A 27113-nucleotide genomic window follows, 5' to 3' on the forward strand; every position below is an offset into this window, starting at 1 on the left:
ACTGGCAATAATTTGTAAGGAGAATAAAAATAACACTGAATAGCAAATGACCAGACACCACAAAGTGTGTTGCAATCCCACCCCAGCACGCAGCGATGTTATCTTCCTGGAAGATGGGGTGAATGAGCACAGACCTCCCCCAGTGCCCAGCTGTCAGGTCCCTGGCTGAGCTGCTCCAGATGACATCCTGTTAACCCAAGGGTAGCTTTGCCACACTCTGCTTGGCTTTTTATAGCATAATGTTTGGGATTGTGAGGTAACCACCACCTGTCTGACAGGGCTTAGGAAATAAGAGAGGAACTGAGAGGGTAAAAAATAATCATACAGTCAGGCGCCAGTGGCTCATGCCTGTAATCCTAGCTACTCAGGAGGCTAAGATTTGAGGGTCATGGTTTGAAGGCAGCCCAGGCAGGAAGTTCATACGACTCTTCTCTCTAGTTAACTACAAAAGAGCCAGAAGTAGAGCTGGTACTGCACCAGCCTTGAGTGGGAAAAGCTAAGGGACAAACTACTAAGTCCTAAGTTCAAGTCCCATTACCAGACACACAAACAGATGGAAATACACACACACACACACACACACACACACACACACACACCCCTTAGTCTAAGCCACTGAGATCTGAGGATCACAGTTCAAAGCCAGCCTGGGCAGGAAAGTTCGTGAGACTTTTATCTCCAATGAACCACCAAAAAGCCAGAAATGGACTTGTGGATCAAGAGGTAGAGTACTAGCCTGGAGCAAAAAGAATCTCAGGGACAGTGTCTCGGCCAAGTTCAAGCCCCAAGACTGGTACCAAAACAAAAGACCTGGAAGTGGCACTGTGGCTCAAAGTGGTAGAGTCCTGGCCTTGAGCAAGAAAGCTCAGAGACAGCACCCGGGCCCTGAGTTCAAGCCCCATGACTGAAAAACAAACAAACAAAAAACGTTAATCCAAGGTTTTTTGGTTTTGGGGTTTTTTTTGGTTTGTTTTTGTTTTTGTGGGCTTTTTTTTTTTTTTTTTGCCAGTCCTGGGGCTTGAACTCAGGGCCTGAGCACTGTCCCTGGCTTCTTTTGCTCAAGGCTAGCACTCTACCACTTGAGCCACAGCGCCACTTTCGGCTTTTTCTATATATACGGTACAGAGGAATCGAACCTAGGGCTTCATGTATGTGAGGCAAGCACTCTACCATTAGACCGTATTCCCAGCCCCTCATAGTATTTCCATACATGCACATAATGTATTTTGATCAAATTCATCCCCTCTATTACTTTCCTATAGTCCCTCCCCATAGACAATACTTATAAACTACCTGGCCTAGGACTTTTTACAGGAATTTGACAAATAACTATTAGTCCTACAATTTCCACCACTGATCAAGAAAAACCTCACTATAGATCTTATTTCTATTTCCCATAAAATACAATTCAAATTCTTTACCATGAGCTAAGGCTGATCATATCATATTTAAACAGCTTAATTTCCTACATCCATTCTTGCTGCTCTCCAAACTTAGGCACAGTGAGTTTCCTAGATCCTTAACCCTGTGTTTCCTCCGCCGCAGAGTCTCTCTGGATCGTCTGCCGCATTGTTCAAGAGCCTCTCTCCAGGAAGCTCTTGCTCCCTCTCTCTGTTCCTTCCTTGCACACAGCGAGAAGACAACTGTCCCAGGCACAGATGTCACCTTCTATGCCATGGCTTGTCTGTTTAGCACTTCAGGCATGAAAACCAGAAGAGCAAAAATCATAACCAGCCATCAGTGGCTCACATCTGTCACTGTAGCTACTCAGGAGACTGAGGATCACAGTTCAAAGCCAGCCAGGACAAACAACTCCAAGAGCTTCTTATCTTCCATTAACTAGCAAAAAGCCGGACCTCGCCAAGCACTGGCGGCTCACGCCTGTAATCCTAGCTATTCGGGAGGCTGAGATCTGAGGAGGTGGTTGAAGCCAACCTGGGCAGGAAAGTCCGTGAGATCTCTAATTAACCACCAGAAAACCAGAAGTGGTGCTGTAGCTCAAAGTGGTAGAGAACTAGCCTTGAACAAAAGAGCTCAGGGACAGCGCCCAGGCCTCATTTCAAGCCCCACAATTGACAAAAAAAAAAAAAGCCTGAACTGGAGATGTGGTCCAATTGTTGTTAAACATAGTTGGCATCCATAGTTGGTAAAACGTGACCTAAGAGAGTGAACATGAACACAGCAGTGCTGCTCAGTTGTTTTGGATGATAACTAATGAAAACTGATGTTTGGTTACTATTTGTTCAAATCCCATTTTGCTCATCGCAATGAAGGCCAATGTTATCAGATGAGATGTTATTTCCTTCTGGGTCATCTTTAGAACAGGCTAAATATGACTCTTCAGGAAATTTAATCTTTCCTTTCTGTTGTTTCATCCTACAGGTTCCAGTGACAACCATCTCTTGTCATAACTTTTCAATCCTATCTGGAAAAACACTGGCAAAAAAAATGATAAAATTTTTTCTAATGGTGAATAAACAAGGGCAGACCCGACTTTCTAAGTACTATGAACATGTGGAGATTAATAAGCGGACCCTTCTGGAAACAGAGGTCATCAAGAGCTGTCTGTCACGATCCAGTGAACAGGTAAGCTCCTGCTGCTGGCTTGCGTCTTTGTCAGCCTCATCTCTGAAGATCTGTTACAGCTGAGCGTTCAAGGCCACCATTTTCTCTCTTAGGGAAAATCAGGACCAAAGGCAGCAAAGTGCTTTTCGTATCCCCTTAAGGGAATAAAAACAAGGAAATCCAGGGCTGGGAATATGGCCTAGTGGTAGAGTGCTTGCCTCATATACACGAGACCCTAGGTTCGATTCCCCAGCACCACATATGTAGAAAACGGCCATAAGTGGCGCTGTGGCTCAAGTGGCAGAGTGCTAGCCTTGAGCAAAAAGAAGCCAGGGACAGTGCTCAGGCCCTGAGTCCAAGGCCCAGGACTGGGCCCCCCCCCCCCCAAAAAAAAAAAAGGACATCCAAGGCAAGGCTTGGATTCTTATTTCAGTCAGGATATTTGTCTTAGAACACCAGAGGAGTGGCAGCTAAATTTATTCCTGCGACCAGACATAATCTTTTTTTGTTCATATGAATTCAGCCTGTGGAACACTTAGGAGTTGCCTGTGGCAGGTGGCTTTCTGTAAGCCAACAAAAATGAAAGTCATATGCCTGGTATAGAGGTGAATGACTACTCATGACCCATTTTATGCCAGAGGATAATAATATGATAGTCATGTGGCGAAGACCTTTTTTTCTATTTTTCATTTTTTATAAATACACCATTGGCACAATACTAGAACTGGTGATTTTAAAGTCAAACAAACTTGATTTTACTATATAGATATGAGAAAGAGATGTTTCACATTTGTATAAAACTACAAATCTATACATCCTGCTGAAAGTTGGAGGTTAAGTGCTAGAGGCATGGTTCAAATGGTAGAGTACTTGCCTAGCAAGCACAGAATACGGAGTCCAAATTCCAGTACCACTGAAAATTTTTGTGTGTGTTCTGATACTGGGGCTTGAAGTCAAGGCCCTGCGCTCTTGCTTAGCAATTTTTGCTCAAGGCTGATGCTCTAGCACTTGAGCCATAGCTCCACTTCTAGTACCAACGAAATAGGAAGGCTAAATAATTATAATAATAGAATTTTTTGTAGTACTAAGGATTGAGCCCATGGCTTTGCATATGCTAAGCTAAACACATACTTAGCTACACTTGAGCTCAAATGTAGGAATATTTTGAACATTTCTTTTTACAAAGAACTTTACATGGAGAATACCCCACCCCACCTCCTACCTGGTCCTGGGTCTGGGCCTGGGCGCTGTCCCTGAACTGCCTTTTTGCTCAAGGCTAGCACTCTACCACTGACCCAAACCTCTGCTTCTGGCTTTTTTTGTGATTACTTGAAGATAAAAGTCTCACGGACTTTCCAGCCAGGGCTGGCTTTGAACTGTGATCCTCAGGTCTCAGCCTCCTGAGTAGCTAGGAATATAGGCAGTGAGCCACCAGCAACCAGTACTTTTTTTACAGAATGTAGGACCTCCACAATTTCAAAACATTTTCATGGATAACTTACTTTCTGAAATACAAGCTTTGGAATAGAGTGGTATTCCAAATTATTATAGACTTTTAAAATGATTTTCTGGCATGGTCATTGAACAAAGCATCATATAAGCAGCTTAGTTTTCATTTCATCCACAGAAGTGTCCTGATGCAGGCTGGGAATATGGCCTAGTGGCAAGAGTGTTTGCCTCACATACATGAAGCCCTGGGTTCAATTCCCCATATATATAGAAGAAGGCTAGAGAGGCACTGTGGCTCAAGAGGCAAAGTGCTAGGGGCTGGGAACATGGCCTAGTGGCAAGAGTGCTTGACTCGTATACATCAAGAGGCAAAGTGCTGGGGCTGGGGATCTAGCCTAGCGGCAAGAGTGCCTGCCTCGGATACACGAGGCCCTAGGTTCGATTCCCCAGCACCACATATACAGAAAACGGCCAGAAGCGGCGCTGTGGCTCAAGTGGCAGAGTGCTAGCCTTGAGCGGGAAGAAGCCAGGGACAGTGCTCAGGCCCTGAGTCCAAGGCCCAGGATTGGCCAAAAAGAAGTGCCCTGATGCTTCTTTTTTTAAATGTCAGAAACTCCTGAGAAACTTTGAAAAAAGGTTCCTCAGTTTTTCCAAATAGGTTGTTTCCGTGAAACAACTAGCTGGCAGAAAGCACCCTGTCTCTCCAGCCAGCCACATACCTTAGAATGGTCCAGTATTTATCACTTTTATCCTAATTGTAGTTAGAACTCCAAGTTCTTCTAACTTACAGATTGCCAGGTGCTTTCTCATGGAGGAATTTCCGTGATCAAAATTCACACCTTCAGCTGGGTGTTGTGGCTTACACATGTAACCCTAGCTTCTTCGGAAGGGAAGACCTGAGGATCATGGTTTGAAGCCAGCCCTTGAGACTCTTACCTCCAATTAATTACAAAAGAGCCAGAAGTAGAGCTGTGCCTCAAGTGGTAGTGCACCAGCCTTGAGTGGAAAAAGCTAAGGGACAGCACCCAAGCCCTGAGTTCAAGCCCCATTACTAGCACACACAAGCAGAAGGATAAAAATACAATGTAGTCTAAGCTAGGCTTGAAATCCTAACTACTCAGGAGACTGGGATCTCAGGATTGCAGTTCAAAGCCAACCCGGGAAGGAGAAGTCCTGAGACTATTATCTCCAGCTAACCACCAAAAAGCCAGAAATGGAGCTGTGGCTCAAGTGTTACCCTTGAGCTATAAAGCGCAGGGGCAGCACCTAAGCCCTGAGTTCCAGCCTCAGGACAGGAAACCAAAAAAACAAAAGCAAAACAAAAACCCGGAAACCTGCAGCTTCATTCCCATGCGCATCCAGACACGAGTATAAAAAGCCATGGAGTTTGTGCCACATTTGGCCACACACATGCTGACATCCGACGGAAGGATGGCATTGGTACCTCCCACCGCGGGTGTCATTCCTGCTTGCCCACAGCTCTTTGGACAGTAGCGCTAAGAGAGGTAAATGAGAAAAGAGCTGTTTGATTTCCAAGGCAGTTGAGGTAAGCTGGTTATTAATTCATTTGAAGCAGTGTTCTCAGTGGAAGATTCTTGTCTAGAGCTGCCATGCAAAGGCCATCTTTGAATAATTTATTTTTTAAAAACCTTCGCAAGTCGGGCGTGGTCGCACACAACCTGTAATAGCAGCATGGCTGCAGGAGTGGCGGAAGGAGGGGGACCCTGAGCTCAAGGCCGGGCCCGGCTGTGTTGTGACTTCCAGGCCAGGTGGTACTACCTAGTGATTCCTGGATGAGTTTTGATATAAATGACTCACTTATGCACTCCCAGCTCCTCAGAAGGCTGAGACCTGGAGGACTGAGGTTCGAAGACAGCCCAGACAGAAAAGTCCAGGAGATTCGATCTCCAAAATAACCAGAAAAGGCAGGACTGGAGGTGTGGTTCAAGTGGTAGATGACCCGTTGAACAGCAAGCAGAACAACCGTAAGCCCTTGAGTTTAAATCCTAGTGCCAGAAAGGAAAAAAGAAGAGTTCAGGTAGATAGATAAATAGAATACTACTTATATTTGGGTGCTCAATGACTTTTAAATAGTACAAAACTGAGCCCATCTAATTGCTCCCTAAGAATACATGAGAGGGCTGGGAATATGGCCTAGTGGCAAGAGTGCTCGCCTCGTATACATGAAGCCCTGGGTTCAATTCCCCAGCACCACAGAAAATAGCCAGAAGTGGCGCTGTGGCTCAAGTGGCAGAGTGCTAGCCTTGAGCAAAAAGAAGCCAGGGACAGTGCTCAGGCCCTGAGTTCAAGGCCCAGGACTGGCAAAAAAAAAAAAAACATGAGAAGGCAGAAAGAAGAAAATCTTCATCATGTGTATTTTTCCATTAAAGCGGTTTTAAAATGCTGATTCTGGGGGAGGGGCTAGTACTGGGGATTATACTGAAGGCCTCTACCAATCCAGTCTTTGTCAGCCCCTTTTTGCAAATGGTTATTTTTAAGATAGGGTCTCATTTTGTGCCAGAGCTGGCTTGGATTTTTATTTATTTATTTTTGCCAGTCCTGGGGCTTGAACTTGGGGCCTGGGCACTGTCCCTGAGCCTCTGTGCTCAAGGCTAGCACCCCACCACTTGAACCACAGTGCCACCTCTGGCTTTTTCTGTTTATGTGGTGCTGAGGAATTGAACCCAGGGCCTTGTGCATGCTAGGCAAGCACTCTACCACTAAGCCACATGCCCAGCCCTGGCTTGGATTTTGATCCTCCAACTTGGCCTCAATTGCTATCCCCTAGTGCTTGAGCCAGGGCCTGTGGGATGAAGTGCTGAATATTCATTAGCTTCACCCCCTGGGCTCCTGGGAGCTGGGAAGGAATAAGAGGAGCACTGAGGGAACCAGGGGAGCACTCAGACTCGCTCCTCCAAGCACACCGGGAAATGCTTCCCGCTGCCCCGAAGGTGGTAAGATGGCCAGCAAGGGTTCCAACAGCGAAGCGTTCAGTATTTCTAGGAACGTTTTCACAAATGCTCCGAGCACCATCTAGAAATTACACACACTACTTTGAAGAGGTCTCTTTCAACCAAGACATTAATATCTCATTGTGTTTCAGTGCTCTTTCGTTGAATATAAAGATTTTAAGCTGATCTATCGGCAGTATGCAGCGCTCTTCATTGTGGTTGGAGTGAATGACACTGAGGTAAGGTTATAGAAGAGCCTTTGGAAAATACAAGCGAATTAGCCACCAGTCTGCTTTTTCCCCCTTAGTTGACATTTTCTTCTTACTATCTCCCTAGAAGTTATTGTGTCTCTTTTGAAGGATCTTGGCTTTTTTTTTAAAGCTCCTACACAGCTTTTTGGGAGGAAAAAACCTATGATACTTCTTAGATTTGATAGACAGCTTATCAGTTGAAGGAGAATAAAATCACAGATTGTGTTTGTGATTCTGTTTTGTTTTATTTTGTTTTGTACCTATGCCGGTCTTGAACCCTGGACCTGGACACTGTTCCTGAGCTTTTGTGCTCATGGCTAGTGCACTTCCATTTGAGCCACATCCCCATATGTGGTGTTTGGTGGTTCATTGGAGGTAATTGTCTCACAGACTCTCCTGCCTGGGCTGGCTTTGAACCATGATGATCTTCAGATCTCAGCCTCCTGAGTAGCTAGGATTATAGGCACGAGCCATTGTCCAGGTATGTGTGTGTGTGTGTGCTATTGGGAGTTTGAACTCAGGCCTGTGCGTGCTAGGCAGCTGCTCTAGCACTTCCGTGTCCACAGCTAATAAGCATTTTATAAAATGCGTGGATAGGGGCTGGGGATATGGCCTAGTGGCAAGAGTGCTTGGCTTGTATACATGAGGCCCTGGGTTCAATTCCCCAGCACCACATATACAGAAAATGGCCAGAAGTGGCGCTGTGACTCAAGTGGCAGAGTGCTAGCCTTGAGCAAAGAGAAGCCAGAGACAGTGCTCAGGCCCTGAGTGCAAGGCCCAGGACTGGCAAAAATTAATTAATTAATTAATTAAATAAATAAAATGCGTGGATATTGGCCTGTTGTACTTGCCAGGGAGGGGTCCCTCGCTCACACTGCCTCTCGTTACATTACATGCACTAAAACCTGCACCCTTACTGGGCATTCCTGCTATGCTTAATTCTACCCTTCTTATTTTGTTTCAGAATGAGATGGCTATTTACGAATTCATCCACAATTTTGTAGAAGTTTTAGATGAATATTTCAGCCGAGTGGTAAGTCTAATGTTTAAAAACTACTTTCCAGGCTGGGAATGTGGCTTAGTGGTAGAGCGCTTGCCTGGCATGCATGAGGCTCTGGGTTCGATTCCTCAGCACCACATACACAGAAAAAGCCAGAAGTGGCGCTGTAGTGCTAGCCTTGAGCAGAGAGGCTCAGAGACAGTGCCCAGGCCCTGTATTCAAACCCCAGGACTGGCAAAACCCAAAAAACCAAAAAACTATTTCCCTCAACACAGTGTTTGGGCTTGTTTGTTTGTTTTTTAAGAAATTCGGTTCCTTTGGGTTAACCTAGAGCTTTAAAAGTTGATATCCATGTAATGGCAATTTTTTCTCTTACTCATCTGTATGCATTGGCTCTTTCGGAAGAATCAGCTCATAAAATCAGTTAGGAAGTTTCGCAGTCTAAGTTGCTCTCACCCTGTTTTCTTCCCACTGATCTCATTCCTCAGGCATCAGGATCCTTTGCACTTTGAGAACCATTCCGTCCTTTCATAGGAACTCTTGCTTTTCCTCTTCTCCTTTCAGTACTAGAGACTGGACTCAAGGCCTGTATAAGTTAGGCGAAGCAGGGTACCACTTGAGGCACACCCCTACCCCTTTGGGTTTGTATTTTGTTTCAGAGATAAGCTCTCTCTGCTAACTTTATCTTTGCTGGCTTACCGTTCAAGTTCTCCTGACCTCCCAAGTAGCTGGGCTTGTAGGTATACACAGTCACACCTGCCAAACTTTTGCTTTGAGGGTCAAAAATCAACTCCCCTTTAAGAATATGTGTATTCAACCACTTTCTGTGTGTCTCTCTCTGTGTCTGTCTCTCTGTGTCTGTGTCTCTGTCTCTGTCTGTCTGTCTGTCTCTCTCTCTCTCTCTCTCTCTCTCTCTCTCTCTCTCTGGCAGTCCTGAGACTTGAACTCAGGGCCTGAGCACTGTCCCTGGTTTCTTTTTGCTCAAGGCTAGCACTCTACCAGTTGAGTCACAGCGCCACTTCTGGCTTTTTCTGTATATGTGGTGCTGAGGAATCAAACCCAGGGCTTCATGCAGACTAGACAAGCACTCTACTGCTAGGCCTCATTCCCAGTTCCCCTCCACCATTCTCTTTTTATTTCAGTAGCTGTATTGAAATATGAATTGCATGCCATATAATTCACCCATTTAAAGTATATAGTTAGGCTTTACGATTTCCATGGTCATGAAACCATCAGGCCATTTAACTTAAGGGAGCTGTATCACTTGACAAACTCTGAACGTTTTCCAGGTAGTCCTGTCTACTTACTCCAGGCGCTAGACAAGCACTCACTTACTCCCCAGGTCTACAGCTTGGCCTGATCTACACTTTGGAGAATAGAGGATTGTGTAATATATGGTGCAGCTTTCTTTTGCTTCCCAGCTTCTTAATATTGTGCCCCAAAAGTTTTCAGATTTACTCCCGTTTTCTTCTTAGAATTGATTGGTTTAGCTGTTGTGTCTGAGTCTGTGGTCCATGTCGGGTCATTTTTGTATATGTCCTGCGTTATGAATCCTAACGTCCTTCTTTCTGTTTCTTCTCTTCCTTTCTTTATAGTAGTGCCGCAGTTTGAACCCAGGACCTTGCACTTGCTCTCTACCTCTACGCTGTACGTCTAGCCGCACTACTTGTTTTATGCTGGCTATTTTCATATTGGGTCTCAAACTTTTCTGAGCAGATTGGCTTCAAACCTTCACCCTTCCACTCGCAGTCTTCCGACTAGCTAGGATCACGTCGTTCTTTTTTTGCATGTAGATGTCCAGGTGTCCGAACAAACTTTGTTGAGGATTTTACTGTGTGCGGTGAATGACCGTGGCACCGTTGTTGAGAGGGAGCTCAGGGCCCTGCCGTTGATCCGCAGGGTTAGCCTTCTGTTAGTGCTATATTCTCTTGGGTACTGTAGCTTTGGAGTGAGTTGAAAACCCAAACGTCTTTTTAAAAAGCATCCGTGCAGACCGTTTGCTTTGCTACCATATGCTTTTCTGAGCTTTGGTTAGACATTTCTGCGACACAAGCTTATTGGTTTTCAAAGTTCTGTTTAGCTCATTGTGCATATATATGAAGGATTAGGAAGAACAGTTGGGAAGTTGCTTTTTCCCAAGGCAGATATGGGTTTTGCTCCACAACTCGAAACATTGAGTTAACAAAAAACTGAGAAACCAAATAGTTGTGTTTGAGGTCATGTCTTCTTCCCACTGCTAAAGCAGACATGAATTGGGGCAAACTCTCCCTGGGGCCATCAACGAATCTCTTTGGGGTCACAGTGCTTTCGTTCTCAAAGCCTTATTCCTAGACCAGAATCTGAAGGTGGGCTTGTTAGGAATCCTGGGTAGGCGTGATGGTACACACTTGAAATCCCTGCGGGGCGGACGGAACTTTGGGAAGGATGTGGGTCGAGACCAGCCCAGGCAAAGAAACACTTAGTGAATTCCCACCTCAGAAGCAGGCTATAGAAGCCAGACACCTGGGGCTTATGTCTGTAATCCTAGCTACTCAGAGGCTTAGATTTAAGGATCCAAGTTCAAAGCCAGCCCAGGCAGGAAGGTCCAATGAGACTCTTATCCCCAATTAACCACTCTCCTCCCCCCCCCCCCCACCAATAACCCAACAAAGTAGAACTGTGGCTCAAGTGTTAAAATGTTAGCCTTGGGGCTGGGGATATGGCCTAGTGGCAAGAGTGCCTGCCTCATATACATGAGGCCCTGGGTTCGATTCCCCAGCACCACATATACAGAAAATGGCCTGAAGTGGCGCTATGGCTCAAGTGGCAGAGTGCTAGCCTTGAGCAAAAAGAAGCCAGGGACAGTGCTCAGGCCCTGAGTCCAAGGCTCAGGACTGGCAAAAAAAAAAAAAATGTTAGCCTTGAGCAAAAAACATCAGGGACAGTGCCCAGGCCGTGTATTCAAGCCCCAGGACTAGCACAAAAAAGAAACAAAACAAAACAAAACAATCCAGGCTCTGCGTGCTTGTGCTAGCACATTGGGAGGTGGGAGGAGAATGGCAAAAGCAGTCAGCAAAAAGGGCTGGGAATGGCTCTGAGTTCAAACTCCAGTAGCTCAGAGGAGAGAGAAGGAGGGAGGGAGGGCGGGGAGGGAGGGAGGAAATAAATCAGTCATCCTGGGTCACTCCCCCAAACCACTGAACCCACAAATCTGGACTGGAGCCCATCAGTCCGCGTTCACAGGCCTGTCAGGTGACTCTGACACATGCCTGAGTTGGAAAACCATCCGTTTAGTGCATGAGGCTGGCCACCGGAAATTTCCTCACTCCCCAGCTGGTGTCCTGCCACGTGACAGGCACTGATGTCCACCAAGGCTCCAAGAGGTCAAGTGGTCAGGCCCTGCCAGAGCCTGACCTTGACGGGACGGAGGACACAGAGACGCGCTGGGGATCTGTGTCTGTTGATGGCGAAGAGGCGGCCACGCAGCCCGGCCCTGTCCACAGCGGCTTTCCTCAGTGGGAGGAAAACTGTGGCCTGTGCTACCCGCGTGCAGACCCCAGCCTGTGTGGCTCCGGAGCGTTGACAGGTAGTGAGTAGAAGTAATGAAGGCAAATTGATTTCATTATAACGGATTTACATTTAAATCACCACACTGAACAGCTCCGCTGCTCTCGGGTCTCTGACCTGGTGGCCACGTCTGTAAGCGTGTTGAGACAGGCTGCCACCCGTAACCGAGTTACAGTGACACCCACCAAGACGATACTTTCCCCAAATAGCCATGGCTTAACCCTGGCTCTCAACACCATTTTAACCTATGGTTAACCTGGTTTTAAATACGATGTAGACCTGTTCTAAACATGATTCCGAGCGCTATCATTGTTAAGGGTTTTTTTTTAATTATTCCATAACTAAAAATAAATCGCACACTGCTGAATTAGACACGGCATTTTAGGGAGCGGGTGAGCGGGCAGGTGACCCACAGAGGGAAGGGCTGGAGTGTAGCTTGAACCCGGAGCCTGCGCGGCTTCAGGAGTGCCCGAGGTGACCCGGCCCGTGCGCTCAGCGCAGAGGAGGGGTGCCGCGGGGGGCCCCGAGTCTCAGGTGGATTTGTAGTTGGTGAGTTTTGAACCCTCTTTCGGAGCTGCGCAGGGTTCTTCTCTCCGCGTTTCCAGTCTTGAAGCTGAGTCTCATGCCGTCTGGGCTGACAAGTTTCTTTTTTTTTGCCAGTCCTGGGCTTGGACTCAGGGCCTGAGCACTGTCCCGGGCTTCTTCCCGCTCAAGGCTAGCACTCTGCCACTTGAGCCACAGCGCCACTTCTGGCCATTTTCTGTATATGTGCTGCTGGGGAATCGAACCCAGGGCTTCATGTATAGGAGGCAAGCGCTCTTGCCACTAGGCCACATCCCCAGCCCCTGAGAAGTTTCTTAGCATTACATTTTCAACGACACGAGGAAAACAGTTGTCTTTGGGAGGCCGCGCGCGGGGGGTCGTGTGCGGGGGGGGGGGGGGGGCGCGTGCGCGTGCGGGGGGGGGGGGCCGCGTGTGGGAGGCCGTGTGCGGGAGGCCGGCCGGCCAGAACACAGAGACCAGGCCTTCCCGCGTGGGCTCGGTCCTCTCTTCGTTTCCTTGCTCTGGGGCATTTTCATGACATGTAATGACATGGTGAGAAGTCTGGACGTGTTCAGTACAGATGCTTTTTCCCAAATATTTTAAACTGTAGTTGGTTAATTCATAGGTAAGGCTGCAGAGGCTGGCGGCATACCATTTTATTGCTTTTTTTTTTTGGTAGGTCATGGGGCTTGAACTCAGGCTGGGTGCTGTCCCTGAGTTCTTTATGCTCAAGACTAGGGCTCTACCATTGAGCCACAGCACCACTTCCGGTTTCCGGGTGGTTACTTGGAGATAAGAGTCGCATAGACTTTCCTGCCCGGGCTGGCTTTGAACTGGGATCCTCAGATCGCAACCTCCTGAGTAGCTAGGATTACAGGCGTGAGCCATCGTGCCTGTCTCTTGCTGTTTTTACTGTTCTATCAGTACTTTTACATGTTTACTTGATCATGTGTCGATGAGCTGTTGTTTACTTCAGTCCCCCCTGGGTCGATACTTAGGCGATTACTAGTATTGTGCTACTAGAAACAGCTTCATGCTGAACATCCTGTCCCTTGTGCCTTTGCCCAATTCCACAGGGGACACGTTGTGAGGAAAACGAAAGGATTCGAAGGGTGCAACGAGTGGGCAGTGCTACTGCTGCCTGGTCACATGACTTCTGGCTGTGAAAGTGAGCTTGTGAGCTTGTGTCCTGTCTGGCCTCTAGCGTCCTCTAAGGGGCAGGGCTTTGTGTTCTTTGCTCACTCACGGTCCCGGTTCGGGGCTGCCCAGGCTGGGGCCGCGGCCGCTGGCTGTGTCCCTCCGGTCTGCGTCTCCTTCTCATCCGGGCATTCTCTTTCTCTTTCCAGAGTGAACTCGATGTATCCTTTGTCTGGCGCTTTCCACAGCCCGTGGCAAAGCACTCTTAGTTTAATCAGGTAAGTGCCCCGGGCAGGAAGACCATCTAGCGGAGGCGGGAGGCCATTTGTCCTCCTTGGACCAGGCGGCCCGGCCTTACAAAGCCCTTCTCTCCAGAGAGACCAGGGCCACAGTAGTAGGTAATAGTAACTGTACACGTCTGTTTAACTTCTTTTAAGTATATGAGATAGGCTTATTCAACACTTACAAACCCAGCCCGAGGAGCTGTGGTCTTCCCAAAGAGACTCGGCTTTCAGGGCTCCAGGTATAGACCTCCAGACTCCCCCTCGGGGTCAGAGGCCCACAGTGTGGGTGAGCAGGACAGGTACAAAGAAGCTGCCCCGTGTTCCCAACAAGGAACGCTCTCTCTTTCGTTTCTTGGTGTGTGTAGTGGCTCACACGTGTAGCCTAGCTACTCAAGAGGCTGAGTTCTGGAGGACCTCCTTGTGAAGCCCACCCAGGACTCTATCTCCAGTGAACCAGCGAAAGCCGGGCTGCACGTGTGTTTCATGGGGTACAGTTCAAGCCATGACCAAGGAGGCCAATCAAGTGCCAGGCCCTGAATTCAAGGCTTAGCCAAAAAAAAAAAAAAAAGAAAAAAGCCCAAGGGGGAGGAGGGAGAGAGCTAGCTCAAGGATAGCGCGCTTCCCCGGCATCTAGTACCATTAGAAAGTAAAATGCCCAAGGACGCAAGCATAATTTGGTGAGAACACTGCAGACCTACATGTTTTGGCAGGCGTCCACTAGACGCTGTCAGCTATAGACAGGAGGCATTTTGATTCGCTCCAGAAATCTGCCTACCACTAGACAGAGATGAAGATGTCTTTGAGAATGTATCAGAATGTGTGCACGTTCATGAGTGTGTGTGTGTGTGTGTGCACTCTAGCGCATGCGCGTGCATGCACACTGGTCCTGGGGCTTGAACTCAGGGCCTAGGCACTGCCTTTGAGCTCTTGTGCTCAAGACAGGTGCTTTACCACTGGAGCCACAGCCTCAGTTCTGGTTTTGTGGTGGTTAATTGGAGATAAGGAATGTCATGGGCTTGGACTTTCCTGCCCAGGCTAGCTTCATTCCTGCCCAGGCTAGCTTCAAATCTCAGTCCTCAGATCTCAGTCTCCTGAGTAGTAAGGATTACAGCCATGAGCCACCAGCGCCCTTCCAGACTTGAACGTAGAGCAGTAACATTAGAGAAAATATTTCTTGATTTTCATTCATTAATTTTCATTATATACGTATATACTTAGCATATAACATGTGTTTGTGTGTATACATAGACACATTTTTGTATGTGTCTAAATTAGACATCTATGCCAAGAACCAGTATATTTACATCAACATACTGTTCTGGAAAAATGGCCTGTTATTGATAGGAAATTGCCATCCTGTTGATAAAATTCGCTTGCAGGCTGTAGTTGGAAGCCTAAGTTACCTGGGGAGAAGAAGCGCCCTCTAGTGGTGCACAGCAGGCACCTAGGATCCCTTTGAAAGCCACGAGCTGGGTGGCTCAGGCTGTACATTTATCTACTCAGGAGAGTGACCCGTTCAAAGCCAGCCCAGGCAGAAAACTGCAAGACTCTATGTCCAACTAACCGGCCAAAAAAAAACGCAGGAGTGGAGATGTGGCGTAAGTAGTAGAGTGCCAGCTGTGAGTGACAAAGTGCGTGCGAGCTCTCTGCAGACAGCATGCTCGCAGAAGTGTTCGCGAACACCCACAGAACAAAGGAGCATGAGAATACTAGCCGATGTCCTCGTTCCGCATGTAACGTTCCGTCTAAGCCATTCAAAGTTGTCTCACAGATGGGGCTGGGAACATGGCCTAGTGGCAGAGGGCTAGCATGCAGGAAGCCCTGGGTTCGATTCCTCAGCACCACAGACACAGAAAAACCTGGAAGTGGCGCTGCAGCTCAAGTGGCAGAGTGCTAGCCTTGAATAAAAAGCAGCCAGGGACAGTGCTCAGGCCCTGGGTTCAAGGCCCAGGACTGGCAAAAAGAAAAAGATCTCGCAGACTCTGGGCGTGGCTGGGATCACGGGCGTGGGCCGCCTGGGCCTGGCGTCTAGGGCGTTCCCGAGAAGTCACCCGCGCGCCCTGCGAGCCGGGGTTGCCGCCGTCGGGGAGACGCTCCGCGGGCCGAGCCGCGGCCGGAAGCCCAGCACGGAGCACGTCCCCGCCGCGGCAAGCTCCACGGCCTTCCTGTGACCCCCGTGGTCAGACCCCAGGCTGAGGCCCCGGCGCCGCGCCCGCGCCCCAGCTCAGCCCTTCCTCGCGTCTCCCAGAAGCCCCTGCCTGCCGGGCACACGTTTCCTGCACGGGGCTTCTGCTCGCAGCCCCCAGGCCTGCGGGCTTGAGCGTGAGACGGGAGGAGCGCCGCCTCCATCCTCCCCAGCGCGGCCGCGTGACGGGGCCGCGCACATGGGGGTGGAAGACCACGACCTAAGCCCAGAGAGCAGGGCAGAAACCGGCCACCAGCGGGGGCTGAGCGCATGGGTGGCCCGGGCCCTCCCGGCCCCTCCCTGCCCCCGGGGGCGGGGGGACTGAGCACACCAGTGGCCTTGTCCCTCCCGGCCCCTCCCTGCCCCCGGGGCGGGGGGACTGAGCACACCAGTGGCCTTGTCCCTCCCGGCCCGGGAAGGTGGAGCGTTCAAGGCCAGCGTAGGCTACATAAACGAAATCCTGTCTCAAAGCTGAAAGGGCTGGGCATGGTGACTCACGGCTCTAGTCCCGGCCACCTGGGAGCTGATAGGAGCCAGGGAAAGCAACAGCCCAGCGCGGAGAGAATGGCTCCAGTTAGCTCGGAGAGGAAAAGGGAAGGTTGCACAACAATGGCCGGCCACTGGACAAGACTGCGCCAGGGTGGGCTGGACGTTACCAGCAGCAGTCACCCCGAGGCTCACCAGCTGCGCGCTGGCGGCCACGCCCGTACCCCGCTGTTGGGGAGCCTGGCAGCTGAGGATGAAAGGCTGCGAGGCTCTTCCGCCATCAGACGCCACAGCCAGACGCAGAGCTGTGGCCCAGGGCGGAGCGCCGGCCTCGAGCGGAGGAGCCCGGGGCAGCGCCGGCCTCGAGCGGAAGAGCCCGGGGCAGTGCCCGGCTCCGAGCGGAAGAGCCCGGGGCAGTGCCCGGCTCCGAGCGGAAGAGCCCGGGGCAGTGCCCGGCCTCGAGCGGAAGAGCCCGGGGCAGTGCCCGGCCTCGAGCGGAAGAGCCCGGGGCAGTGCCCGGCCTCGAGCGGAAGAGCCCGGGGCAGCGCCAGCCTCGAGCGGAAGAGCCTGGGGCAGTGCCCGGCCTCGAGCGGAGGAGCCCGGGGGCAGTGCCCGGCTCCGAGCGGAAGAGCCCGGGGCAGTGCCCGGCTCCGAGCGGAAGAGCCCGGGGCAGTGCCCGGCCTCGAGCGGAAGAGCCCGGGGCAGTGCCCGGCCTCGAGCGGAAGAGCCCGGGGGCAGTGCCCGGCCTCGAGCGGAAGAGCCCGGGGGCAGTGCCCGGCGTCGAGCGGAAGAGCCCGGGGCAGTGCCCGGCCTCGAGCGGAAGAGCCCGGGGCAGTGCCCGGCCTCGAGCGGAAGAGCCCGGGGCAGTGCCCGGCCTCGAGCGGAAGAGCCCGGGGGCAGTGCCCGGCGTCGAGCGGAAGAGCCGGGGGCAGTGCCCGGCCTCGAGCGGAAGAGCCCGGGGGCAGTGCCCGGCCTCGAGCGGAGGAGCCTGGGGCAGTGCCCGGCCTCGAGCGGAAGAGCCCGGGGCAGTGCCCGGCCTCGAGCGGAAGAGCCCGGGGCAGTGCCCGGCGTCGAGCGGAAGAGCCGGGGGCAGTGCCCGGCCTCGAGCGGAAGAGCCCGGGGGCAGCGCCAGCCTCGAGCGGAAGAGCCCGGGGCAGCGCCGGCCTCGAGCGGAAGAGCCCGGGGCAGTGCCCGGCCTCGAGCGGAAGAGCCCGGGGCAGTGCCCGGCCTCGAGCGGAAGAGCCCGGGGCAGTGCCCGGCTCCGAGCGGAAGAGCCCGGGGCAGTGCCCGGCCTCGAGCGGAAGAGCCCGGGGCAGTGCCCGGCCTCGAGCGGAAGAGCCCGGGGCAGTGCCCGGCTCCGAGCGGAAGAGCCCGGGGCAGTGCCCGGCTCCGAGCGGAAGAGCCCGGGGCAGTGCCCGGCTCCGAGCGGAAGCCCCAGGACACGCGTGCTTGGAGCGGGGCCCTTGGGAGTGGGGAGACCCCTACGCAGTGAGCGGGGTCTCTCCCGCGCCCCGCCGTGCAGCTGCGCAGGACAAGGCTCGTGACAGCCGCGGAACGTGAGGCCGCTCAGTGCAGACGCTCGGCTGTGCTTCGTGAGTGACGTCTCTGCAGAAATAAGCAAGTAGAGGAGGTTGAAGACGCTCCTGTCCTGTTCTGAGGGTGAGGTCTCCAGGCTGCGAGGCTCCGTCTCCGCTCAGGTGGAAGCAGCCCGCCGGGTCTCTCGAGTGTTGAGCCTGGAGCACAAAACGCAATGCCCGCCACGCCTGAAGCAGCTTGAGACTCCGTGGGCTGGGAATGGGCCTAGTGGGGGGGCGCTGGCCTAGCACGCGTGAAGCCCTGGCTTCCATCCACAGCACCGCACGACCAGAACAAGCCAGAAGGGGCGCTGTGGCTCAAATGGCAGAGCACTGGCCTTGAGTAAAAGCAGCTCAGGGACAGTGCTCAGGCCCCGAGTTCAAGCCCCAGGGCTGTGAAAACATTTTTTTACTAATCATAGCCGGGCTGCAGTGGCTCACGCCTGTAATCCTAACTCCTTCAGGAGGCTGAGGTCTAAGGATCAAGGTTTGAAGCCAGCCTGGACAGGAAAGACGCATCTCAACTACCAAAAGAGCCACAAATGGATCAGTGACGCAAGCGGTAGAGCGTTAGCCTTGAACAGAGGCTCAGGGACAGTGAGTGCCCAGGCCCCGAGTTCAAGCCCCAGGGCCGGCCTGTCAGTCTCTAGTGAACTGTTTGTAAAGTCCTGCCGCACGCATTGTGCTTGTCGAGTCTGGCGGGTGACAGGAGAGGTCCCGACAAGCTGTGCCGGCGTGAGGACCGTGCTGAGGCGAGCGTGGGGAAGGGCCTGCGAGCGTCCTGTGAGTCCTGATGCTTCCCCAGGCGGAGCTCACCAGCCTTCCCAGGCGGCTTTGCTTCTTCTTTCCGTGGAAATTCCAAGCTGGGCTACGGGGGTGGGAGGGAGAGAGCCTGAGAGCCGGGGTCTTGGGAAGGCAGACTCGGAGTGAGGGCAAGGAGGCCGGGCCGCCCCCCCCCCCCCCCCGTGCGAGCTCTGCCCTGCACGGCGTTAGTGACAGAGCCTCCGAAGCCATCAGACCCCGGGGGAGCCGGTCCTGCCCCCAAAAGTTCTGCCTTGCCAGCCTTTCTGAATCTTCCTGTGTTCTCTGTGCCTGCCCTGCGCTCCCGCTCACTGCCCTCCCACCAAGCCCCTTCCCCTTGGTACTTTTATTCCAGGCCTCCGGCTTCTGTGTTGGTCAACAACAAGTATGGTGGGGTATGCCTGTAATCCCTACTAAAGCCTGAGCAGTCAGTGAGACCTTAGCTGAAGGAAAGTGGAGTCATGGCTCAAAAGGTTGACACTTGCTTAGTAGGCAAAGGTTCAACCCTCAATTTTGCAAAATTCTAATTAAAATGATAATGATAATATAGTGGCAGCAAGTTGTGAGTAACGAAAGGGTTCAGATGGGCTCATCTGACCCAGTGCTTAATTGTACATAAGCACATATGAATTTGTGTGTGTGTGTGTGGTCGTGGGGATTGAACTCTGGTCCTGGGCACGCTAGTGCTCTACCCCGAGCCACAGCACCACTTCTGGTTTTCTGGAGTCTCACGGACTTTCCTGCCCTAGCTGGCTTTGAACACAGTCCTCAGATCTCAGCCTCCTGAGCAGCTGGGATTATAGGCAAGAGCCAGCTGTGCCTGGCTTAGCACATAGGAATTTTAAGGGCCCTATAAAATTAGGAGTCAGTGGCTTGTTCTCAGCAGGTGAATGGGTCCTGAAAAACATCCTCTGAACAGATAGGTTTTGCCAGGTGCTGGTGGCTCACACCCATAATCCGAGCTCCTCAGGAAGCTGAGATCTGAAGATCATGGTTCAAAACCAGCCAGGGCAGGAAAGTCCATGAGACTCTCTTAACTCCAATGAACTACTACAAAAAAGCCAAAAGTGGCACTGGCTCAAGTGGTAGAGAGCTGGCCCTGAGCACAATAGGGGCAAGCACCAAGGCTCTGAGTTCAAGCCCCCGAAAAAAAAAGATACATTTGCTGGGGCACTGGTGGCTCACACCTGAACCCTAGCTACTCAGGAGGCTGAGGTCTGTGGATCGAGGTTCAAAGCCAGCCCGGGAAGGAAAGTCCTTGACTCTTATCTCCAGTTAACTACCAAAACAGAAGTAGAGCTGTGGCTCAAGTGGTAGAGCAGTAGCCTTGAGCAAAAGAAGCTTCGAGACAGAACCCAGGCTCTGAGTTCAAGCCCCAGGACTGCCAAAAACAAAACCATTTTTCAGTGGCATGACGGAATGCATGGGAAGTCTCTCCTGTGCTGGCAGGACAGTCCCCTTATACAGCAGGGTTCCATTTTTTGGTGGGAAGTGTGAACACTGTCCTACTCCTTGGGAGGTTGTTCATAGTTCGTGGGTCAGCCTCATTGGACTGAAGGAAACGCACGCTTTGCGAGTGTTCACCGCAGTCAGGTTCAGTGCAGCCCTAAGCTCGGTCTTCCGTACACATTGCCGGCTGACTGCATGACTAGGCCCACAGCCCAGTTCTTCCTTGCTTCCCCCGATCCCAAATGTCAGGGCTCAGATGTGCTGTCTGTTTACTGCCACTGGTCTTTGCAGATGGGCTATTTTGTTGGTCCCCGCTGGCCTGGAATATGGCCCCGTGTGATGTGGACAACAGCTGGATTCTTAAAGGAGTCGGAGTCATGAGTCCGGGGGAAGCCGGTTCTCAGGCCTTTGCTTGTCACCGATGTGGTCTGTGGTTTCCCTGGGTAGTGCCAGAAGCTGCCGGGCACCAGTAGCCAGGCGGTCACGCGCCCACAGCAGGATGACCTCACTGTGTAGCTCATGATTTGGGATGCTGGGAAAGTCAACTTGCTGGAAGATCTTGTCCCTGCAGTTTGGGGGTATCAGTGGTGGATTCAGCAATAAATTTGAACTGTCAAAACAACTGGGCAGGGGCTGGGAGTGGGGCTTAGCGGTAGAGTGCTCGCCTTGCATACATGAAGCCCTGGGTTCCATTCCTCAGCTCCACATACACCGAAAGTGCCAGAAGTGGCGCTGTGGCTCAAGTGGTAGAGTGCTAGCCTTAAGCAAAAGAAGCTCAGGGACAGAGCTCAGGCCCCGAGTTCAAGCCCCAGGACTGACCAAAAAAAAAAAAACCCCCACCAAAAAACAAGTGGGCATTTGCAAGGGGTCACCTGAATTGCGCATCCAAGAGGGAGCCTTCCACACCGCAGCTTGAGCCTGGGATTAGTCCAAGAGATTAAACTTACATTTCCTTCTATCTAAAAGAAATCATCTTGGAGATGAAATTTTCAGAGGCATCAAGGCTTTCATTGCCCTCTGTGAATAAATAGGAGGGGCTGCCCCCGTGCCCCCCACGGGCCGCCTTCCTGCCCACCTCCCCCGCTTGGCCTCATCTTGTACGTCGTGGCTCCTGTGTGTGCTAAGCAGAGCTGAGTGAGAGGCCTGCAACGCACTGCAGTCCCAGCGTGACCCCAGGATAACGCAATCAGCTCCGTGACCGGAAGACATTGAGGTGCTTCAAAGGACAGCCTTTCACCCCCCTTTTCTGGGTCCTGTCTGCTCCTCAAAGTTTATTCTGCTAAATAATTCCTTGCAGAGCTTAATGTGACGGTAACACAGTCTAGTTTTTTGTTTTGTTTTTGTGGGGGTTTTTTGGTCAGTCCTGGGCCTTGGACTCAGGGCCTGAGCACTGTCCCTGGCTTCTTCCCGCTCAAGGCTAGCACTCTGCCACTTGAGCCACAGCGCCGCTTCTGGCCGTTTTCTGTATATGTGGTGCTGGGAATCGAACCCAGGGCCTCATGTATACGAGGCAAGCTCTCTTGCCACTAGGCCATATTCCCAGCCCCCAAGCAGCTTTCATTTCTATGCCTGCTTATCCTCAGCTTAACCAAAGTGAAAGTAGCGATTTATGTGTACATGAAGGTAATTATGTCTAACATGGATATGAGTTTTAATTTCAGAAATCCCCTACTGAAAACCTCCTTATGCTTAGGCCTATTTATACTGCAAAAATGCTAGGTTGCTATTAACTGAATGTTAACTTTTTACATAAATCTAAAGTTAATTTCCTTAATAGGATCCTAGATAATGTTTAATCTGGATAAAGTCCACATCATTTTGGATGAGATGGTGTTAAATGGCTGCATTGTAGAAACCAATCGGGCAAGAATTCTTGCCCCTCTACTAATCCTTGATAAGATGTCAGAAAGCTGAATGGAAGGGTGTGCCAGACTGCATTGGATTTCTAGGAAACGTGACCACCGTGGACCCCACTTCAAACAGTATACCTATTGTTTCCCACAGTTCCTAAATGGAAAACAAACAGGTTTTATATTCTCATTGCAAGCGTATTTTGCCCTCACCTAAGTTTTGTTGCAAATCTAAGGCATCTTTTTGGTCACTGCTTCTTTTTGTAAATTAAATGCAGGAATAACATGATAGTGATGGGAAGAATGTATGGCAGTTATCAGACAAAAAAATTTAAGTTTACTAAAATATACACGGTACTTTAAGTAAGCCTGTCTTCTGAGTGCTTTTTTGTTAAGACGTCTTCGTAATTACGCGGGGCACATGTGGCTCACGCCTGTAACCCTTGCTACTCATGTGGAGAGCTGAGGAATACAGTTGAAAGCCTACTCAGAAAACTCCCGGGGACTTCTAACCACCAAAAAGCCAGCGTGGAGCTGTTGCTCAAGTGTTAGAGCACTAGCACCACACCAAATAAAAATACTTAAACAAAAATGAAATTTAGAGTGAAGGGGTGACACTATCCAAAAAGAAATGTACCCATTACCTGACTATGGAACTATAACCCGTCTGTACATCACCTTCATCATAACAAGAATATTCTTAAAAATGAAATTTTTTTTTTTTTTAAAGAAAAAGGTCGTTCTGAGACTCAGCAGTTGGGAAACACTGTGCTTGCTGGTAGGCGCTGAAACAGAAGCACCTTCAGGTAACTTCTGCTACACCAGAAGTACAGTGGCACACGCTTACAATCCCAGACTCAGGAGACTAACAATGCTGGACCAGGGCTGCATAGTGAGATCCTGTATCAAAACCAACACACACACACACTTTAGTACATCTAAAGAAACTGCAAAATTAAGCCAGTGCGCCAGATCACTTCCATACTCAGGAGCTACTCAGGAGGCTGACATGGGAGCACTGATTCAAAGCCAGCCTAGGCAAGAGAGTCTGCGAGACACTCATTTCCCGTTAACCACCAAAAAAGCTGCAGGCTGAGGTATGGCAAGCGGTAGAGTGCTTGCCTTGAGCAAAAATAGCTCAGGGACAGGGCCCTGGCTCTGACTGAGTTCAAGCCCCAGGACAGGCACACACACTAAAAAACAAAGCCAAACCTAACAACATAAAAATAAAACCTGCAAAATTAATTAGATTTTACACTACTTGTCAGTTTCTGAAAGCCTTTAGACTCAGTTTAATAGCTTAGTAATTATAATGCCATCACCATGTAATTATAATGATGTATCAAACAATGAATGTTTAAACATGAAAAGAGAGCCTTTACAATGATTATTTATGCCGCATCTTAAAGGAGGCTGAGATCTGAGGACCATGGGGTAAAGCCATCCTGGGCAGGAAGTCCTTGAGACTCCTGTTTCCAAAAAAACTACTGAAAAGCCACTGGAGCAGTGTGCAAATAGTAGAGCACTAGCCTTGAGAGACAGAGAAAAAAAAAGAAAACTCAGGGACAGTGCCCAGGCACTGACTCCAGGCCCAGGGGTGGGGGCTGGGAACGGGGGAGGTGCTAGTGGGGGTGGGAAGGGAGAGAAATTCTGCCTGGGCTTGGTCAGAACCATGATCTTCCCACCCCCGAGTAGGCGGACCTAAAGTTTGGTATGAGCTACCATTCCTGACACTCTTTTTACTTAGAATGTCTTCGAAGCAAGCCAGGCACCAGTGGCTCACACCTGCAATCCTAAACAACTCGGAAGGCTGAGACGGAGGGTCATGATCTAGCTAGTCCACGCAGCAAAGTCCATAAAACTTTCATTTTCAATTAACCAGCAAAAAGCCAGAAGTGGAACTGTGGCTCAAGTGGTAGAACCCCCAAGTTCAGGGTAAAAATGTTTTTGCCAAGTCACAATTGAAGAGCTGCCTTGGACGCCTCATCCCCCACCCCACCCCCCAAAAAAAAACTTTCTTTGTGCATTCATCATTCAGGCAACGATAGAATATACAAAACTGGCTTTGGGGAGACTTTGTATGTAAGCTGGGCATGATGATATACATCTGTAATTCCAGCTACTCAGGAGAAAGAGGAAGGCTAGCTCGGGTAAAAGTGAAGTCCTAGCATGGCTCAAGTGGTAGAGAACTTGCCTAGCAAGTGCAAGGCCCTGAGTTCAAACCTCAGGACTACCAAAAGGGAGGACATGAATATATGCACATAGGAGTAGGAGGTCAGGTGAGAGAGGAAGTGAGAATTAAGATAACACCTATGTAATGTTCCTATGACTGTTTCATCTGTAACCTTCAATCTTCCCAAAAGGGCATTTTTGTAGGGACTGACCAATCAGCATGTGCTATTCTTGCTCTCATATATGAGGATTTTTATTATTTTCTAAAAATCTATTTATGTACTTCAGTTTTTACCTATAAGGACCCAGAAAGGTAGTCATTTTGGGCTTGAAAAGCAACACGTTCTTGACTCATTCAGAAGGCAGAAGGAAGGCTTCTTACCCTTGGGAACACTCGGTATGTGTATACAGATCCACCTTTAAGTCGTCTTGGTGTGGGGAAAGCCCCAACTACACAGTACTTTGGAGGTCTTTCTGAGACACAGTAGTTGGGAAACACTGTCCTAGTTGGTAGGCACTTAATCAGAAGCATATTCAGGTAACTGCTGAAACTGGTACACCAGAAGTGTCTAGGGAGTGAATAAAATTAATTTTGGGGTCACACTAAAATAGATGAATTACATCTTGGCACAGATTTCAGTACCTTCAGAGACTAAAAAGACTTTCAAAAATAATAGGTAGATATGATAGGAAAAAATACTTAAAAACTTACAGTATGTTTGAGATACCAGATGTCTCGTAACACTTGAATCATTCAAAGTTGAACTGTGATGTGACTATTTGTACTTAGAGACTAAAAACTCTTCACTAATTCTTAGTAAACGAGTTTTTTCACTCATAAAATACTTTATCAAGATTTTATGACTCATCAAGTTACCTGCAGCAGCAACTTGCTAAGCTAGAGCTTGGCAAACCTTTTCTACAAAGGGCCAAAGCAGAAGTATATTAGACTTTGTGAGACACGGTGCTTGCTATCCACCCTACTCTGCCGCTGTAATGCGAAAGCAACCACACACAGTCTTCATGAATAAGCATGACTGTCTTCCAATAACATTTTATGGTAGCCACGTACTGGTGACTCACACCTACGATCCCAGCTACTTAGGAGGCTGAGATTGAGCATCAAGGTTTGAAGTCAGCCCAGGCAGTCAGATCCGAGACTCTTATCTCCAACCAGAAAAATGCTGGAACTGGAGGTATGGTCCAAGTGGTAAAGCACTAGCAGTGAACAAAAAAGCTGAACAAGAACGTAAGACCCTGAGTTCAAGCCCCAGTATCAGCACAAAAACAAAACAAACTTTATGATCATCGAGCAGGCACGGTATTTACAATCCCGGCCACTCAGGAGGTGGAAGCAGGAAGATCACAAGTTGCTAAGATCATATCTGAAAAACAAAACGCTAGTGGACGTTGCCTGTAAATCCCAGCTACTCTGGAGAAAGAACTCAAGAGAATCACGAACCAAAGCCATCTGGGGCAGAAAAGCTGGCAAGAACTATCTGCAAAATGTGAGGATGAAAGCATGGCTCAAAGAGGTAGAGCACCAGCTGAGCAGAAAGCCCAGTGAAAGTATGAGACGGAGTTCAAATCCCAGTACTGGGATCATCCCTTAATTAAAGACAGTGCCCAGGCCCTGAGTTCAAGCCCCACAACTGACAAGAAGAAAACAAAAACTACAAAATACCTTGATAAGGATAGAGGGATGGCTCAAGCAGTAAGTGCCTACCTAAAAACAAGTCCTGAGTTCAAGCCCAGGACCATAACAAAAGAAAACAAGAACAAAAAATCCTCATGTATATTGAAATTTAAATTTCATATAATTTTCATATATAAAAACTTTGACTTTTTTTAGTTAAAAACTTTAAAACCATACTTAGCTCATGGGCCATATAAAAATAGCTAGTAGACCATGGTTTGCCAACCATTTGCCAGGCTAACCTTCCTAAGAGTTATGAACAGACATTTTAGAGATTTAAATAATAGCAACACTACATACATAAGCTAGATTTCAATCCTAAAACCAGTTATGTATTCAGGACTTTATGAGGAAAAAGAAACCCACTAGTTTTTGGATTGAAAACACCAGTCACACATTTAAATACTGATAATAGGTTTTAAATTTTAGTCTCAGAGAACTGTGACACTGACAAAATATTAAAATGCTGCCTCAAATTACACAATTTTATGCAGCAAATATATAGTTGGCCCTCCATAGTCTTGGTTTTCCCTCTATGTAGATTCAAATTGTAAGTAATGAGATGACTTGAAGCATGGAGGAAGATATTAATAGGTTATGTGCAAGGGAAGAGATTTGAGCATCCTTCGATGCTCAAATGCTATGGGGGTAGGTGGTAGGAATGTCTCTAAGAACACCCAGGACAACACACTCAAATCACTGACTGTAATAGGAGCATCTCTTCAAATGTGACTACCGGGCAATTTCAAACCTGCTTCTAGTGCCCCAGTAAGCATCAGGCCTAGTTACATTTCTTTATGCACAGCTATGTTAACAGCAGGGGTCTGGAGAACGGAAATACAATTCCTTAATTAAGATCAGGAAAAAAATATCCTGGTGCTTTCTTTTCACACTAAAACATGAAAATCATTCTCTTTCTCTCTCTTTTGCCTGAGACCAGGGCTCAAACTTAGTATCTTACGCTTTTGCTCATTGGTTGGTGCTCTACCACCTAAAGCTATGCCTCCAACCCCATGAAAACCATTCTCGATCAGATTTCTACATTCCTGTAGACACAACAGTAAATAGCAGACGAGCTGTTTTTAAAAAAGCTTATAAGCCAGGTGCCAATGGCTCACACTTGTAATCCTAGCTACCCACGAGACTGAGATCTGACGAAGTTCAAAGCCAACTG

The 27113-nt window shown here is 49.5% G+C and overlaps 1 protein-coding gene across 5 annotated transcripts in view; it reads left to right on the top strand.

Annotated features, from left to right (window-relative positions):
• The window catches only part of Ap4s1 (adaptor related protein complex 4 subunit sigma 1), a 32257-nt gene extending 9819 nt beyond the window's left edge, over positions 1-22438 (top strand). For 4 of the 5 annotated variants that reach the window (XM_048362203.1, XM_048362201.1, XM_048362204.1 and 1 more), the window contains 5 exons: positions 2383-2586; positions 7118-7204; positions 8181-8249; positions 13652-13663; positions 22007-22438. In XM_048362203.1, the coding sequence (XP_048218160.1) occupies positions 2449-2586; positions 7118-7204; positions 8181-8249; positions 13652-13663; positions 22007-22135 (435 nt within the window). In that variant the 5' untranslated portion in view covers positions 2383-2448 and the 3' untranslated portion in view covers positions 22136-22438. Of the gene's footprint in view, positions 1-1545; positions 1653-2382; positions 2587-7117; positions 7205-8180; positions 8250-13651; positions 13664-22006 lie in introns of all 5 variants that reach the window. The other variant, XM_048362199.1, reaches the window with a different exon arrangement.
• Positions 22439-27113: the final 4675 nt, after the last annotated feature.

Source organism: Perognathus longimembris, chromosome 14, assembly GCF_023159225.1.
Source record: "Perognathus longimembris pacificus isolate PPM17 chromosome 14, ASM2315922v1, whole genome shotgun sequence".
Classification (NCBI taxonomy): domain Eukaryota; kingdom Metazoa; phylum Chordata; class Mammalia; order Rodentia; family Heteromyidae; genus Perognathus; species Perognathus longimembris.